Source organism: Pantherophis guttatus, chromosome 2, assembly GCF_059756535.1.
Source record: "Pantherophis guttatus breed Tessera chromosome 2, ASM5975653v1, whole genome shotgun sequence".
Lineage (NCBI taxonomy): Eukaryota > Metazoa > Chordata > Lepidosauria > Squamata > Colubridae > Pantherophis > Pantherophis guttatus.
The window spans coordinates 140,003,214-140,020,899 of record NC_142064.1 but is presented as its reverse complement, the minus strand read 5'-3'; the positions used below and the strand labels follow the sequence as shown (position 1 = coordinate 140,020,899).

Sequence of the window (17,686 nt, the reverse complement as noted above, 5' to 3'; positions counted from 1 at the left end):
TTAATATGATCAGACTATTGTAATCCTTCATTACTACGGGTAGTCCTTGAATTACAACCGTTTGTTTAACAACAGTCCAGAATTACAATGGCCACAGAAAGGGTGCTTTACAGCCGATAAAGCACTTCCTGCCATCCCAAAATGTTGAACGGTTACGTGATCGTAATCTGGGTTCTTGGCAATCTGTCTGCATTTATGATTGGCTGCCAAGCACTTCACAATTATGCGATTGCCATATGCAACCTTCTCCAGAAAGTCAGTGGAGAAAGCTAGCAAGGAAGAGTGCAAACAGCTTCTACTTTACAAGAAGACCCCTTCTTGTCTCGGGGGGTTGGCTGAAAGAGCTTCCTGCTAAGGGGAGCTGAATTCGTTTGGCGGGGTGCAGAAACAGAGCTGAAGTTAGATTCCTTCTGTGCACAGAGAGGAGGTGAAATACTTTGGCAGGCAACTTTCAACCATCCCCAGAGACAAGAGGGAATTAAAATCCAAACAGAGAGCTAAGTGGCAGCCTGGTAAAGTAAGGAGTGTGGAGTGCTCCAGTCAGGTAGAGAAGGCCCTGGGAAGCCAAGCGCAGGCCACACATGTGCCTTTTTGCTCAGTGACTGAAAATCCTACTTGGATTTTGGCAGGGAGGATTTTCAAGTCCTGAACAGAGCCTCCTAGGATCTCTCCTACTTTCCTGAGCCACCCTGCACACCTTACCTGGAACTCTACTTAACAATGCCGAGATTGCTTAACAACCACAACGGAGAAGGCCAGGATTGCATCATTAAAAGAAACCATCTCCTGGACATCTTGATTAATTGCTGAGATTAATCTCAGTAACTAAGATTTTGGTCCCAATAGTGGTCGAAAGTCAAGAATTACCTGTATATTAATTGACTACAATCTCTCTATATTTTTGTTTGATACAAAGCAAACCATAATTTTAAGCCTTTTATACACATATCCTTCTAGTGAAGCCCACAAGAATAATATAAAGGCACAGTAGCTGAATTCACATATTGTACCAAGCCATGGATTGTATACACATTTTTAACCGAATAAGCCACAATTGACTGGGTTTGCCCAATGTGCTGAGCTTAGGCTCATGCTGCTGTATACCACATCCCTTTGTAGACATTGCACTGCATGTCGGAAAGAAAAGACATCCAGAAATGCATGTGATGTTGGAGAATGAGAACAATAGCACCTTCCTTTGCCTCCTGCTCCAACATGAAGAAAGTTGGGAGAATGATCTGGTCTTAAGAATATTTGAAGCTGCTTCTGAATTGTCCTGTTGTACAGGCTATTTACGTCTCTAATCATTAACTCAAAATTTTGGAATAGGACATTTGACATAGCAAAAACATTTGCAAAAAAGAAAGCTTTAGAACAGCCTTCCAGTGGCCGAAGATAGCCCAAGTTTTATTCCGGGATGTCAAGTTTGTACTTTTCATCTACATGTAGGTGTGAAATCATTCTGCTTAGTAATGTTCCTAATTTGCCTATGACAATATAATTAAGTAGATCCGGGTTGTTGTTGTTGTTTTGCCATGTTGTTACAGTGTCCCGACACATTCCTGGAAGCAACATAATTAAAGTTATCCTTAGTGATTCTTATATTTAACTTGTGTTTTTCCTCTTAAGTAGCCAATAACCCATGGCAGCTTTACCATAGGTGCGCTCTAATGCTGTTCCCTAACCATTCTGGTGATGACTTCTTAGAGGGTGGAATTAGCCTGGCACCTATTGGCCACTTTAGGCTGCTGCAGGCACGGTTCTTCCCAAGGCCAGGTTGCCTGCTTGTAGATCTGGTTTAAAAGAAGGATCAGCCCAGCTAACACCCAACTGGCACCAGGAGGTCTGTGTAGTATTGGGGAAGGCAGAGAAGCCTGTTCCTGCTTTCTCTACATCCTCACCTTCACTTACTTAAACTCCTATTTGAAGGGAGCCTAACTTACAGCTAGCGTGTAGTGGGAGGCAGTGTGATACATAGGGAGAAGTAACTTTCTCTCTGGCTTCAACACACAGCTCCTTGTCTTCTCCCCAACTCTCATACTACATTAAGGAGAGAAATTGGGTGTGGGGGAGGGGGAAAGTATTTTTCCTGTTGTTGGTGCTGTTTGGTGGGAAGGAAGGGATACAAGAAGCAAAGCAGGGGTGGGTTCTACTTACCTTTACTACCGGTTCGCAACGGGGCCGTGCGCACTTCCTTCTGTGCAAGCACAGAAGCGTTTTCATGACGTCAGGGTCAGTGGGTGGGGCCTCCCGCCAGTTTTACTACCAGTTTTATAGAACCAGCGTGAACCGGGGGCAACCCACCACTGAAGCAAAGGAATGAATTATGCATTCCTTTTCTTCAAATTGCCCCGTGCACCATAAATGAGCAATTAATAGCAGCAGAGATAAGAGAAAAAACAGCACTAGGTGTAGCAAATATTCAACCAAGAACTTATGGATAATACTTTAACCAGCCATTGGAAAAATGGCCTTGGTAACAAATAATCTTCCTAATACAGATGCATGCCTGGTTCTGTTTCTGGGAATAAAACATGTCAGAAGGATTTTAGCTTCATATAATATCTATAATATAATATAATGTATATTATATTTTGGTTCCAAAGTTTGTTTCTGTGAGCAGAAACATCACTGCCAATTGTACTCAGAATACCATTCTGACTAGTTATAGTTTAACACAGTGCTCCCAACCTTTTGGGCACCAGGGACCAGTTCCATGGAGAGAGGTTTTTCCATGGACCGGAGGAAGCATGGCTTTGCGTGCTGCCTGCATCTGGCGGATGGGGCTTTGCTTGTTTGCGCATCAGCGGACCAGTGCTGGTCCACGAACCGGGGGTTAGGGACCTCTGGTTTAACATAAGGAATTGTCAGCCAATCAGTATTCACTTACTATTAACTGTCTTGTCCTCTTTAAGTCCACTATAAATACATTTTTCACAAATATAAGTAAATCATTAGCATTTCTCTGTGTTCCCTGTAGCAAACATTTGGCCTTCCAAATTTCTGCTGCTGCAGAGTATATTGCCAGGAGCTGGGAATCAGGATGGGTCAAGAATTTTGTGCAGTGAGAGCTTAGATCACTCTTTCAAGCACAAGGCAGAATATATTGCCATTTTAGGACCAGGTTTCACTGCCTTCAAATTATATTTCCCTGTCCACAGATATGAGCCCATAGGCATACATCAAAACAGCTTGCACCCGAAACCCCTGATTATGAAGTCAGGCAATTAGTGTGGGCTGATCTTCTTTGAGAACTAGGACTGCATCTTCACAGGGAAGGCATCTTAGCTGGACTCAACATTTTAAAAACAGGAAGAAGCAATCATATTTCTGGGCTGATCATCTCATCAAAGTCCTCAGATGCAGAATTTTGAATTAATGGTGGAAGGGAAAGGAGAAGGAGGTGCAGCAGGGCAAAGAACAACACTGCTGTGTGCAAACAATGAGTTCTCTCCCTCAGTCAGTTCTCTCGGTTTGAGAGATACCTGGAAAAGGTAGAAGAGGAAGCTGTTTCTAGTGAAAACCTCTGGGGAAAATAACCTAAGGCAGAGTTGGCTACAGGTAAACCTCGATTTACAACCACATTTGAGCCCAACATTTCTATTGCTTAAGCAAGCCTGTTAAGTTACTTTTGTCCCATTTTATGACCTTTCTCGCCACAGTCGTTAAATGAATCACTGCAGTGAATCTGGTTTCCCCATTGACATTGTTCATCAAAAGGCCACAAAAGGTGATCACATGACCTCAGGACACTGCAACCCTCATAAATATGAGTCAGTTGCCGAGCGTCTGTATTTTGATCACATGACTGGGGATGCTGCAACGGTCGTAAGTGGGAAACACAGTTATACGTCACTTTTTTCAATGCCATTGTAACTTCAAACGGTCACTAAATGAGCTGTTGTAAGTCAAGGACTACATGTATAAGGGATGGAACATATAGAAAGCTACCATCATATCATTCAAAATCTATAGATAGATATTCCATCTTTGTGGTGGTAAAAAAAAAAGATGGAAGTACAATGAAAAACCTGATAAGGTGACAAATGGAAGTTGACAACGTTTGCAACACTGGTAAAATTTATATAAATAAAAAATGGACATTAGACAATAACAGATCCTTTGGTTATTAACTTCAGTCCTTGGAGTTTCTCTGTATTATACCAGTGAAGTTAGAATTGCCTCTGTAACTTCCCTACTCCTGTGTTCACTGAAGTGATTTCATTTAAATAGCTCTGAATTTAAACAGATTGCTGATTTTGGGCTCTGTTATCTAATCTAGGGTACTGAATGTGGATACAGCTTTTGCTAATGTTTGACCTTATCCATGCTTCTGATTCTGTTCTGCCTGCTCAGCATAACCTTCCAACCTTACTAAGAGTATTTGTGTGCTGCCTGGAACTGATTATCCTCTGTGTTAGATGAAGTTTTGTTCTGGTGAGCTTGAGAACTCTCTGTCCTGCTTTTGATTGTTATCAAACTTGGCTTTTTTTTTCTCCCTCTCTTTTAGCATTCCTAGTCTAATATGTGACTCACTGTATTAAAGAGCTGACTCTTGGACCTGTGTCTGTTAGATAGCAATTCTGTCTGGCTGATGATTCTTTTGACGTACAGGATTGAGTAGTAAACTCTGAGTCAGGTCAGCAGAGGCCACAAAAGTGAGCTTTGCACAGGGGCATTAAAACAAAAATGAATTCAAACAGTGTCCAAGATCAGTCACAGTGTGCTGTACTGTTTATTCCAGATTTCCAGATGCAACCGAATACTTTTTTGGGACCTGATTTTTCTATAAAAGCACTAACATTTACACTGCTTTATGTGATTCTTCTGTACCTCTTCCCCCCACTTTTTTTTTATTTTTTTATTTCTGACTCCCTGATCTTGCACTCTTACTTCTCTCTGTACATTTAAACCTGCTTGAAATGGAGCAGAAAACTGATTATTTCTGAAAGTTACCGTATGTTTCCTTCTCACTGATTTGCAAGGTGGAACTCTCAATGTAGCCACAAGAAATAACAGAGAACTAATCCCAGTATAGCCGCTTATCCTGTTTAATAACCTAAAAATTTGTAGCCCCTTTCCATTTTTTTAGTTGGATCTTATACCTGGCAGAACACCAGTATAGCAAACTAGGAAGATACAGGTTGCCAACTACTGTGAATGGCTCACTTAGAAAAAGTTGGGCAGAAGAGTTTGCCCGTTTAATAAATAAAATGCTTGTGTTAAAACAGGAATGGCACAACGTTTTCCAGGTCTACCTTAAATCTTTTAGAACCCTTTGGTTCTAAATCATTTAATCGGTGGTCCAAATCACAATCCTTGTGAGGGTGTGATCCACCTTTAATAAATAGGTAAAAAGAAATAAAATTAATGGCTGGCGCGGTTAGGAAGAAAATTACCAAAATACGATCAAGCGAATGCTTATAAAGAACAGAGAGTGAATGACAGGTTCCTTGGAAGATAAGCCTCAATTATTATTTTTTAAAAAACAGCTTGCTGTTAGGTCCTCTTTGTCATCCTGTGGAGCAGATGGGAGGCAAGGGGTTCTTTTGACAGTAGCCATCTCATATGGCTTCCCACCTATTCTGGAAGCAGGCTGGGAGAAGGTGGGCTTTTTTCCTCTCCTTCCTTTGTGCTGAATGTTGAGGCAAATAGGCTTGGTTCTAGCTCTCTCATTCAGTGGAGTCCCTTGCTTCCATATAAGGCCATCCTGCTTTCTCACTTCCTGCTTCAGCTCCTTTTTCTTTTCCCCTCCCTTCTCCCCTTCCTTGCCCTGGATCCAGCCTTGCTCCATGTGGCACAGTTCTAACGATTCACAGCTGTCTGAAAGTGCCGTCTGCTCAGCGTTTTAACTTCCTTTCTTTCCTGGAGAAAGAACTTCGGGACAGCTTTTATAACCGGTCTCACTTTCTTATTCATTTTTTTTTTTTTTAGAGCATTGACCCACTTCCCCCTCATTTTAAAAGGGGGAACCTCAGCATCTTGAAGAAGAAGTGGGAAAATCCAAGCTTGGGGACGGAGGTCCGGAAGGAAGCTGTGGAAAGCTGCCGTGCTGAGGTTAGGCAGAAGGCTGTCAGCCCTGGTGGTGGAACTGAAAGCGGCTCTGCTTCCCTAGCAGAAATTAACAAAACCTCAGGGATTAGTCCAAGATTGAGACTTCAGTCCTCTTCCAGATTATTTGGCCGGTTCAGATATCCCAGTGTCGGCAGCGAAGACGATAAAGCGCAGTCGTCTCAGAGTGGGGAAATGGAAAATTGTCTTAGAGAATCCACACAAGACATAGGAAAGCTGGAGACCAGTGAAATCTCAGAGTCGTCAGGGAAAATAGAGAAGTTTAATGTTCCTCTAAACAAACTAAAGATGATGTTTGAGAGGGGGGATGCAGTTCAAACAAAGGTAAGGAACGATTTGCTTCAGTTCTCCCTGGCTCTTGAAAAGAAAAGAAAAATGGTAAAAGGGTGACTAAAATCCGCCTGCCGTGGAAGTGGGTATCTTTTATTTGTTCCCATTGTCAAAAATCCCCCCCCCCCTTTGTGGATAGCACAATAATTCTTGCTCACAATAATTCTTGCTCAAAGGAGAAGAGTTTGTGTGGCAGAATGCAGGTTTTTTAGAATGCCAATAGCTGCTGCAAAAAGAAACCTAATTAACTGAGGTTAGCCTAATTGGGGTGTTGGCCCTATTGAAGCCTCCAAATAAATTGAGATGTGCGCATGCATGCAATTGTGAAAAGAACCTGGGGAATGTGTGTGTGTGCGCGCGCGCATATTGTGATTGCAGTACAACTGTTCCTTGATTTATTAATTTTTTGAGTTGTGGAAACTAATGTTTGAAGCAACAATTTTTGCACTCTTCTCTGTCTGCATCCTGGCAAATGTTTCTGTCTGCTGCTAAATCTTCTCACAGGAAGAAAGTGTGTGATGATAGTCTGAGAATGCCTGTCTTCGCCAGTTTTGACTTGCAAATTCATGGGCCTTGCATTTTCCTACAAGTACTCATGAAATCTGATCCAGCATGTGGACTACAGACTGTATCCCTGGGGAAAATTGCAAATTGAGTAACAAGAAAATGAGTTGCATATGGTAGTGGCTTGAAGCACTCTTTTCCCAGTTTCTTCGTAGTTTCCCGTCAGTTTAGCCCCTTGTATGTGTTCCAAGTTTATGCTAGAATATAAACAAGATATAGTTGTGATTTAGAATTCCTCAGGGCTTTGAAAAGGTGAATTACTTTGGAGTCAAGCTAAATTTTCTAAATTAGATCTCCAAATCTAGGTTGCCACAGGAGCAGTTTATTTTACCTTAACTAGATACAGCCTGCTATGCTGATTGAGTGGTCCAATTAGATCTGAACATAACATGGATGAAATAGCTGGGTGTGTACAGCTATCCCAAGACATGTGGACACCTGATCTGTAGACATAGATTACTCATCTTAAACATGTTTCAAAATTTAATATACATGCTGCTTGTATTGGTTCTAGGCCAAATTTACAGTCAGTTAAACATGCTAGGAATATGCAACTTTTCCAGTTTTACAAAATCTTTCAGTTATAAAAGAAAACTGTCCCATATAGAAAACATTTCATACTCTTTATAATTAGAAAGCTATTCATAGCTGTGCGAAATGATTTTGCAGGAAGAATGTTTCAGCCTGAAGACATGGTCTTTAGGTGCATATTTATCATTGTTTACATTTTTTTAAAAAAAGTCATAAAATTGTGCATTGTAAAAGTTATATCCGAATAGAAGTGATTGTTATGTAGTTTTGCATCACTGACAAATTAGTAGTACAGAAAATATGTTACAGCAGCATATTTTGGATTTCACAGATGCACAAAAGTTGTGATGGTAAACTAGATGCTTTAGGTATTTTTCCCTTCCTCTTTCTAGTAGTTAAACTTCAATCAATTTTGTGTAAAATCCTGTAAAATATATGTGAAATGGACAGAATTAGTTTACCACAAGGCTCTGGAAACTTCAGATCAGAATTGGAATATATAATGCAGTTCTCATTGATTCATATGCCTGATGTGTCCTCAGTGTACCAATCTGATACGTTCAGAATCCACTAGAATACATATATAGTTGCATATGGGTGTTATGTTTTGTGTTATCCACTATCTGGGAGCAGATGACAGCATTACAGAAATACTGATCTCTCTGTCTCTGTCAATGGACTTAAACCCATGAATAGAATAGAATAGAATAGAGCAGAGCAGAGCAGAGCAGAGCAGAACAACAGAACAAAACAGAACAGAATAGAACAGAACAGAGTTCTTTATTGGTCAAGTTACACACAAGGAATTTGTCTTTGGTGTATATGCTCTCAGTGTACATAAGGAGAATAAAATACATTCATCGAGAATAAGATACAACACTTAGGTTACTAATGAGCTATCAAATCATATTAGGAAATAAATAAAAACAATATAAATTGAAAGATACAAGCAACATAGTTAAAGTAATAAATGGGAAGAGATTCAATAACGTAGCAGTAAGAAAAGGACAGGAAACACCTCGTATATATTTCCATAGTCCAGGATTAATACAGTTAAGAATCGCAGATATTTTAGGCTGTGATAATCCTTACCTGATCTTACAGCTAGGAAAAGCTTGCAATTGAGTTATAATTATTCCCTTTAAAATAAGCTGAAACAATAGATTTACAGTGAACTTCCAAGAGCAAGAATTGGTTGGGCATCTTAGCAGAAGTCACTAGGGAAAAATTGGGGCCAAGGAAGGAGAAGTCAGTAGACAGTTGATCGTTCAAAAGAAAGATAAGCATAATGTGTTGATTGGATTGTTTAATAACTATAACATTAATGCACAGCAGTAAGAAGTAAACATTTTTATCTTGTTGAAAACTGCAAACAAAATCCGGTTTAAATGTTTTGCAGACAAGAACAGGAATCCCCTCCCCCACCAATATTCTTCTATTTAACGATTTTTAAAAACCATTTTGTTCATAAATGCAGGAGGGGTATATAAACTGTCAAAACCAAATAGTTTGGATGTAGAGATGAAGAGAGATTTGATACAAAATGAGGGCTTTCTCTCCCGTATGTCCCTGTTCCTTAAGACTTAAGTTCTTTTTAAAGTTCAGGAGCTCCTCTGAAATTGCATAATAGAGAATGGCAAACAATAGTAGGAATGGAAAGAACTTGATTGGCTGCCTTGTGCAATCTAACTGAAATGCCTTTGTGCTCACACTAGATATCTCTGGATTTAAGTGATTTGTATTAAATTGATTGACTATTAAATACAGTAGTGAAGGAAAGACCAGTAGAATTTTGTGCTATGTGCTTTATGATAATGTCATTTCCTTTGCCTAAGACTTATTTGAAGACACAAACAATATGGCTGTGCATGCAGCTTTTGAAAATGATTCAAAAGAAGTGCTTTGGATCTTGCCCAAGGCCAAGCCCCTTTGTACTATTTCTTAAAGCAGGCTTCTGGTTGCATTAATTTTAATGAGTATATTCCTGAAAGCAATGGCATTTCTCTCCCTTTTGGTCTTGTACAAGTTATGTGGTGGTCTTTGTGCAATGCTTTCAAGTAATTTTTGAAGCATGCATTGCACACAGCCCTAATAAACAATGTGGTCTTTCTTCAAAAGTTTGTCATTGGAAAGGCATTGCAGTGAGAGCCAGTGATTTGCAGTCAATGGTTGATATCATCTGGAGAGATCCAGCCCTACTAGTGAAAAATGCACTAGATAATGTTGGAGCAATCATTACCTTTCAAGCTGAATCTAGTTCCAGACAGATAGTTATTATGCAAACAACATTTAGGTCCTAGAGTAAAGGCATCTCTCTCTCTGTCTCTTTCCCCCACCTTCTCTCTCTGCCTCTGCCTCTGTCTCTCTCTCTCTCTCACACACATACACACCTTGCTTTAGATCATACTGTATTCATTACACTTTGAATCATTTTGTATTCATACAGTATTCATTTGGATTTCAGCAAGGCATTTGATAAAGTAGACCATAACCTACTACTTGATAAAATGGGAAAATGTGGGTTAGACAGCATCACCACCAGATGGATTCATAACTGGCTGACCAACCGCACTCAACGTGTAGTCCTCAATGGAACCGCATCTACATGGAGGGAAGTATGCAGTGGGGTACCCCAGGGCTCTATTTTATGCCCAGTACACTTCACATAATGATTCGGATGAGGGGATAGATGGGGAACTCATCAAATTTGAAGACAACACCAAGCTTTCAGGAGTAGCCAACACTCCCGAAGATAGGTTTAAAGATACAGAAGGATCTTGACAGACTTGAACATTGGGCACTATCTAACAAAATGAAATTCAGTGGTGAAAAAAGCAAGGTTCTACATTTGGGCAAGAAAAACAAAATGCACAGGTACAGTAGGGTTTCCTGCCTAAAGCGGGGGGTTGGACTAGAAAACCTCCAAGGTCCCTTCGAACTCTGTTATTCTACATTGTCCTGTCCCATAGAGTAATGATCATTAGAAAAATTTTTATGCAAGGACATTTTTATGTCATCAGCACTACTTACTACAGCGATGGGCATTCTTTGTGGTTGAGTGTATGTGGAAATTTTGAGATCAAATTGTACTCTTGTTAAAAAAAAGACCTCCATGAAAAGCCTGCTAATTTGCAAAATTACTATAAAAATAGCCAGTAACAAAATAGCAATAGCACTTAGACTTATACACTCCTCAGTGCTTTACAGTCCTTTCTAAGCAGTTTACAGAGTCAGCCTATTGCTCCCAACAATCTGGGTCCTCATTTTACAGACCTCGGAAGGATGGAAGGCTGAGTCAACCTTGAGCCGGTGAGAATCAAACACCTGGCAGTGAGCAGAATTAGCCTGCAATACTGCATTCTAACTACTGCACCACCACTGCTATTAAATAACAGTATCTCAGAAGGCAAATGTTCTTTGCAGGATGCTTTCTGTCCATCCATTTAGACCTTTGTGCAGACCAAAGGCATTCCTATAAATTTTATGTTGAAATCTGTTGGAGCATGCTAGCTTTCTTTCATTAAAAAAGTATTTTAAAAAGCCTTGTGGAACGTTGGCCTTGATGCAGTGGTGGGTTGCTCCTGGTTCTGTCTGATTCTTTAGAACCGGTAGTAAAAGTGGCGGGAGGCTCCGCCCACCCACCCGGACGTCATAATTGACATTCTGTACATGTGCAGAAGCGTGAGCGAGAGAAACAAGTGCGCGTGTGTGCTCCTGTTGCAAACCGGTAGTAAAGGTAAGTAGAACCCACCCCTGCCTTGATGGACTTACTTAAGTCTTTGCAGGACCCAAGCTGCTGACCCTGGTATTTAGATAATGTCTTCCGAGTCTTTGTATATTCACACATCTTACCCATTGATTCCCCACCCCCTTTGCTTCTTATGCATTTTGGTAATCCTAATATACCCTGATTGTAGTTCAAGCTCAAAGATCTGGATAAAGTTTACCTTTCTGGTTCACTCAACCAATTACTATATTCCTACTTTTAAACTACATTTTGCTATATTAGTACCAACTTTGCAGTAATAAAATGTTTATATGCTGTTATATATCTTATACTAAGGATTGTTCTTAAATCATAGAATCTCAGACAGTTAGTAAATATGCCTAAGGGCCTAAAACCATCCAGAGGGTGTTCACTTTAGAATGTATTATCAACATTATGCTCAATGCAGGACCTTCAAGTGAGATGTATTAATTATGAGATTAGTTAGATTAGTCCTGTGCTAAGCACAATGCAGCAGCAATTATGAGATTAAAAAGCCAAGAAATTGGAAGGATATTAAATTGGCAAAGGCTGTGCTGAAAAGTGCCTAGAATAACGAATATATATGGTCCATTTCAATAACAATATGGCACATAGTGGATTCTTGAGATTGGGATGCCTCATTGCTTTGAAAATGGTCAGAATCCCATTTTAATTTGTTTCAACAGCCTGGTTTTTGAGAATGATGACAGAAAAGATGCTGACAAAATTTCCTGCTCCAGTATTTCTTTCCAGGCACTGACTTTTTGAGGACTTTGGCCATTAATCAGATAATTATCTAGAGTGTAGAATACCGTATTTTTCGGAGTATAAGACGCACCGGACTATAAGACGTACCTACCTTTTTTGTTTTGTTTTGTTTTATAAAAAGTTTTTTTTTATTTTTTAGACAAGCACACATACAATCATACAATGTATTTTCTTTGAACAGAATATTTGGCCGGTTCACAAATTTAAACAGTGTTTAGTCATTTCAATTAAATTTACAATTTCTAGATTTCCTTTTTGCCATATTTATTCCTCATCTATTTTTTAAAAAAACCAATATTACCCTTCATCCTCATCTCTAATCTTAATCAAATTCAATTTTTCCCTTCTATTCTATATTATACCCCTTCCCATTGTCATCTATTTTTATAGCCATCCTCACATTGGTTAATTATGTAATATTACAATTGTTTAATACAAATTCAACATTTTATAAGTTGGTGAAGACTTTTGGGCAGTGATCTCTAAAAAGGAAGGCTTTACAAAGATTTCATAAACTGGAACTAATTTGGTGTTAGACATTGGGATTTTTTTTTAAAAAAAAAAATCAGATTCAGAATAATTATATACTTAAATGGCCTTCCTCCGCTAGATGCCCCCCAGATATATTGGCAATGTCACACTGCTTGTAGAGTATACAAACTGGTTTTAGCACACTGAAGAGTGGAATGCAAATAGCTATTGATTCAGCTTCCAATCCCGTTTAGCAGATCTGCAGCATGCTGCTACGTCTGGGCATGTGTAAATAACATATGTCTAAAGTGGGTTTTTTAAATCAAAATATTATAATAGCATTAGAAAAATATTTTGAAGACAATGCAAGCCCAATCTCATCCCTCATTGTGTGTTTTCTGCAAAATAGACCAGGACATTTAATGCAAAGATACTTTAGGAAGTTGTTTTGCTTGATTATGCTACATTCTTATCCCTTTATACTTTTGTCCATCTGTCAAATCCTCCTTTAAGAACTATTAAGTTCTAAAATGTCTAAGATATTTTATAATAAAATATCTTACTATAATAAAAATTAGCATATCAACCTCTAGTCCTATCTGATACCCCGTGACCTTTTTAATGCAAACTGTATTTGCAAAATAGGGGCACCGAAGTACCAATAAAAGAATCTGGTACATGTGATTGATTGAAAGAAAGACATAAAATCTTGTGAAGTTCTTTTTAAAAATTCTGAATTGATACTTGAACTGAGAATTAATCGTTAAAGTACTTTTTGGAAGTTTGAACAGTTTGTATCTCATAGTCAATTGGCATTGGCTTATGTATGTAATCATTCTAAAGATGACTGCATTGGTAATGTTTTTTTTTTTTTTAGTCTTGTGAATTAAATTGGATCATGCAACCTGGGAGGTCTTCTCTAGTGCGGAGGACAATTATGATAGCTTAGCTATTACACAAAACAGAGGATGTGCAGGTTTAGTAGTACGGCTATCCTTTTGGCAATGACATCTTTTACAACTAAGGCATAAATTCTGCCACACCTTCCCATATAACTTTCCTAAGGACAGGCAGTTCTTAAAACTGTACAATGTGGCTTTGTTTCTCCTTTGCACAGAATTCAATTAAGGGCTAAGTGGGTTCTGTGTAGACTTTGTTGGATTGTTCCACGTAATCGGAGCCCTTATTTATTGTACCCATAGGAACTCTTTCCTTTAGCTGCTTTAAACATCTAGGCTGACTCCTACCTAAGCATAATCAAGCAGAAAACTGCTTTACTTTAAAAATACAATGCCAGGTCCTTTCAGTTGTGAGCAACATTGGGCCTGTATTTTAGAATTCTAGATGTGACGGGACTTTGCTGTGACTACAGTATTGAAGAAAAAATTATTAGATGGCAAGTAGCAGCTTTATAAAAGCTGTGGTGAAAGTGGAAGAGCCATGGAAAGTTGATGTCCATCTTAATATTTCCTCAATACATTTATAGAAATAAATTGCCCAATTTATTATTATAAATTGTTCAATATTTTTTTTCTTGTTCTCCTGTTGCAAATTTCTAGACTTGCTTTTTCTTAAGCTATGAGTGATAAGAAAAACAAAACCCATAAACATCTTCACTTTAGTCCACAATCAATTCTTTGAGTCAAATTAGTTTGAAGTCAGCACATCTGTCTCCTGTATCCTTTCTGCTATTTGTGACAATAATGGGGGTCAGGACATTATGATTTTTTCCTGCTGTCGACTTTCATGCATGCACATAACACCCAAATGTCAACATGCACACATTCATTTTTTCCTCTGATGAAATGCTTTTTCTTGTTGGTCTGTTGTGACCCTGACTCCCGAGCCTGTCCTAACAGAGGAAGAGGACTCAGAAGGTGATGGGGAGGAACTGACAAGGCCTCCCTCTCCAGGACCCTCCTCTCTGGCAATGCCTCAGGTTCCATCTTAAGGCCAAGAGGAACAGCCTGGGATATGCCAGGAGGAAAGCATATCGGAACAACAACAGATAGGGAGCGAGGATGATGAATCCTGGCTTGATCCAAGGCAGCGTCGGAGGGAGAAGCGTGCGCAGCAACGAAAGAGGCGTGGGAGGGCCAGAGATTGAGCTGAGTCACTGAGCCACACCCCACAAGGAATAAAAGTGGGTGTGATTGCTCTTCAGGCTTTGTGACGGTCAAAGTTAAAAACCTGAGAGTCACATCGCGTTACCTGAAATCTGGCTTGTACATATTTGGATTGGACCTTGGCTAACTCTTGCTTCGTGGATTACTTTTTTGCTACTGGACCGGACTGAGGATAAACTCTCTCTTGCTTACTGTGAGTGAAAACTGATTTGGCAGGCATTTCGCAGTTTACTGCCAAAATTCTTATCTGCAAGGGATTCTAGTCTGATTGCATAATAAAACCTTGGCAGGCGTGCCTGGTTGTGTGTTTGCCTGTGTAGGGAAGCGGGGGACAGAACATGGTCCTAAACTTTCTGCAAAGGCTGTTCACTTCCTAGGAAGTACTTGTGTGTGGTAACCATATGTAGGGTGTGTGACTTGCTTTGTTTCACATGCTTTCTAATTCTCTGCAGTGCTGTGATTTCTGGAACTTGTGCGCTGTCTTACAATTCTATTGCCTAATCCTTCCCTTCTTGAGTATAGAAAAATGCAGGCCCAGATGAATTCCTCTCTGCTGACAGCATCTTAATAAGGAGAGGAGAAATGGCTCCTGAGAAATTAGAGCAACCCCTGAACTTTCATTTTTAATGAAACTGAATCTATTTGACGTCTGGGTGCACTTTTTAAAAAATGGACTTTATCGCTAAAATTTGGGTTTTGATTAAGTGTAGCAGTATGATGTTTAACAAGAACATCTCTCTCAATTTGGAAAGAAATTATTTCTATTCCCCCTCTCCTCCCCATGTTTCCTATTACTCTAAAAGATTATTTGAAAACCAAACTGCTTCTGAAATAAAACACCTCTCGCTGATGAAACAAAGCTCAAATGCTTTATTGATTAGTCTGTTGATTGTTTTTGGCTGCATTCATTTTTTTCTTGTTAGATTTGAGGTGATTCCGCTGCTATTAATTGTCATGTGGTTATCTTCACTAAGATCATTGGGTGCTGTGTGTAAAGGAGGTGATGTTGGGAATTATGTGTATGTATGTCTGTGTATTTGAGCCTCCTTTTTTACTATATCTAAATTATATGTCATTTTTAGTATCATCGAATGTCAGATGAAATTGCTGTATTTTCTGCTAACGGATCAAAATAGGAATTTAAAAATATACTGTGTATGCAAACCTGGGGTTCCATTGGCAGCTTATATTCAGAAGCTTTGAATTTGGATAGATGAATTTGTGGGACTTTTTGTTTCTTAACAACCAACATTACGTATAAGTAAAGAATTTTGAGCCAGGATATATTCAATTTTGACAGAGTGCCACCCTCAGGCCAGCCGACCTGATATATCTTTGTTTGTTTTTTTTAATTTGATTTATATGCCGCCCTTCTCCGGAGACTCAGGGCGCCTTACAATGCGTTAAGCAATAGCCTTCATACTTTTGTATATTTATACAAAGTCAGCTTATTGCACCCACAAACTGGGTCCTCAATTTACCTACCTTAGAAAGGATGGAAGGCTGAGTCAACCTTGAGCCTGGTGAGATTCGAATTTACAGTAATTGCAGACAGCTGGTGTTAATCACAATGTTTTTAGTCTGCTGAGCCACCAGGTGTTTGGGTCTAACACATTTCGGGCACCTGGAATTTCACATAAAATTAATACAGGTAGTCCTCGACTTACAACAGTTCATTTAGTGACCATTCAAAGTTACAACAGCACTGAAAAAAGTGACTTATGACCATTTTTCATAGTTAAGCCCTTTGCAGCAATTCCATGATCATGTGATCAAAATTCAGATGCTTGGGCAACTGGTTCATACTTGTTGTGGCCCCGCCCTCTGAGCCTGTCCCATCGGAGGAAGAAAGCTCCGAGCATGAGGAAGAGGAGTCAGCCAGGCCTCCCTCTCCAGGCCCCTCCCCTCTGGCATTGTTTCAAGTGCCGGCCGAGGGAGAAGAAACAGCTGCTTCAGATCAGAGTGATAATGACACCTCATTCCTGGACGCACGCCTCCGAAGACGTGATAAACGTTTGCAGCAGCTGGGGAGGCGTGCTAGGGATTAGAACTGAGTCACTGGACCACACCCCAGAGACCACACCCCAGAGACTATATAATAGAGGGTTGTGGTCAAGAATCTTTTGTGACGAACAAAAGTAAACCTTGAATAGTCACTGAAGCCTCGTCCGGAACTGTTGGGAGGAATATTATTTTATGTTTGGACTTTCTTGAACGTTCGTATCTTATCTGTCTGTTTGTGAAAATAAAGTCCCTTGGCAGACGGTGTGTCTATCGCTGCCAAGAGGAAGATAAGAACTGAGTGCGTTCCAAAGTGTTTCCTTAACCCTCGGCTGGCTGTGTGGTGTGTGTGTGGGGACGGGGACAGATCATCTTGTTCGTCACCCCCATACTCCATCGTTAACCCACGATGGACCAACAGCTGCAGCAGCAGTTACAGCAGATACTGCAAGCCAATCAGCTTCTGCAACAGCAAGTAGCACAGCTAACTGCCCAACTTGCTTTGGGAAATGCTCCTGCAGCTCCACCTCCTCCCCCTCCCCGTCCGAGATGCCCAGTGAACGTGCCAGATAGGTTTTCTGGGCAGCAGGAGATGTTTCCGGCCTTCTTGGGACAATGCCAACTGTTTATGGCGATGAGGCCGGAGGATTTTCCGGATGACCGGGCTCGGGTGGCATTTGTTATCAGCTCCCTCTCTGGCACTGCCGCCCGATGGGCCACGCCCCTGTTGTTGCAAGATAGCCCCTTGCTCCTGGACTTTCAGGGCTTTTTACAACACCTGCGCACCATGTTTGAGGACCCCCTCCGGGTGCAGACGGCAGCGAGGCGCATCAAGGACCTCCACCAAGGCAAGCGCCCCCTGCAGGACTATATTGCAGAGTTCCGACTGCTAGGCCAGGATTCGGCTTGGAATGAGGTGGCGCTGATGGACGCCTTCCAGGACGGCCTTTCCGACGAGATGCAGGACGAGCTGGTTCGTGTGGAGGCGCTACCGACCCTCGACGCGCTGGTGACCCAATGCCTGCGCATCGACGCCCGCCTGCAACGGCGACGGCCCCGTCGGGCTCTTCCGGAA

General features: G+C 40.5%; 1 protein-coding gene across 4 annotated transcripts in view; it reads left to right on the top strand.

The window, feature by feature from the left end:
- The window catches only part of LIMA1 (LIM domain and actin binding 1), a 73,530-nt gene that overhangs the window by 23,516 nt on the left and 32,328 nt on the right, over positions 1–17,686 (top strand). For 2 of the 4 annotated variants that reach the window (XM_034412434.3, XM_034412432.3), the window contains exon 4: positions 5,935–6,057. In XM_034412434.3, the coding sequence (XP_034268325.2) occupies positions 5,935–6,057 (123 nt within the window). Of the gene's footprint in view, positions 1–5,934; positions 6,397–17,686 lie in introns of all 4 variants that reach the window. The other 2 variants (XM_034412431.3, XM_034412430.3) reach the window with 1 other exon arrangement.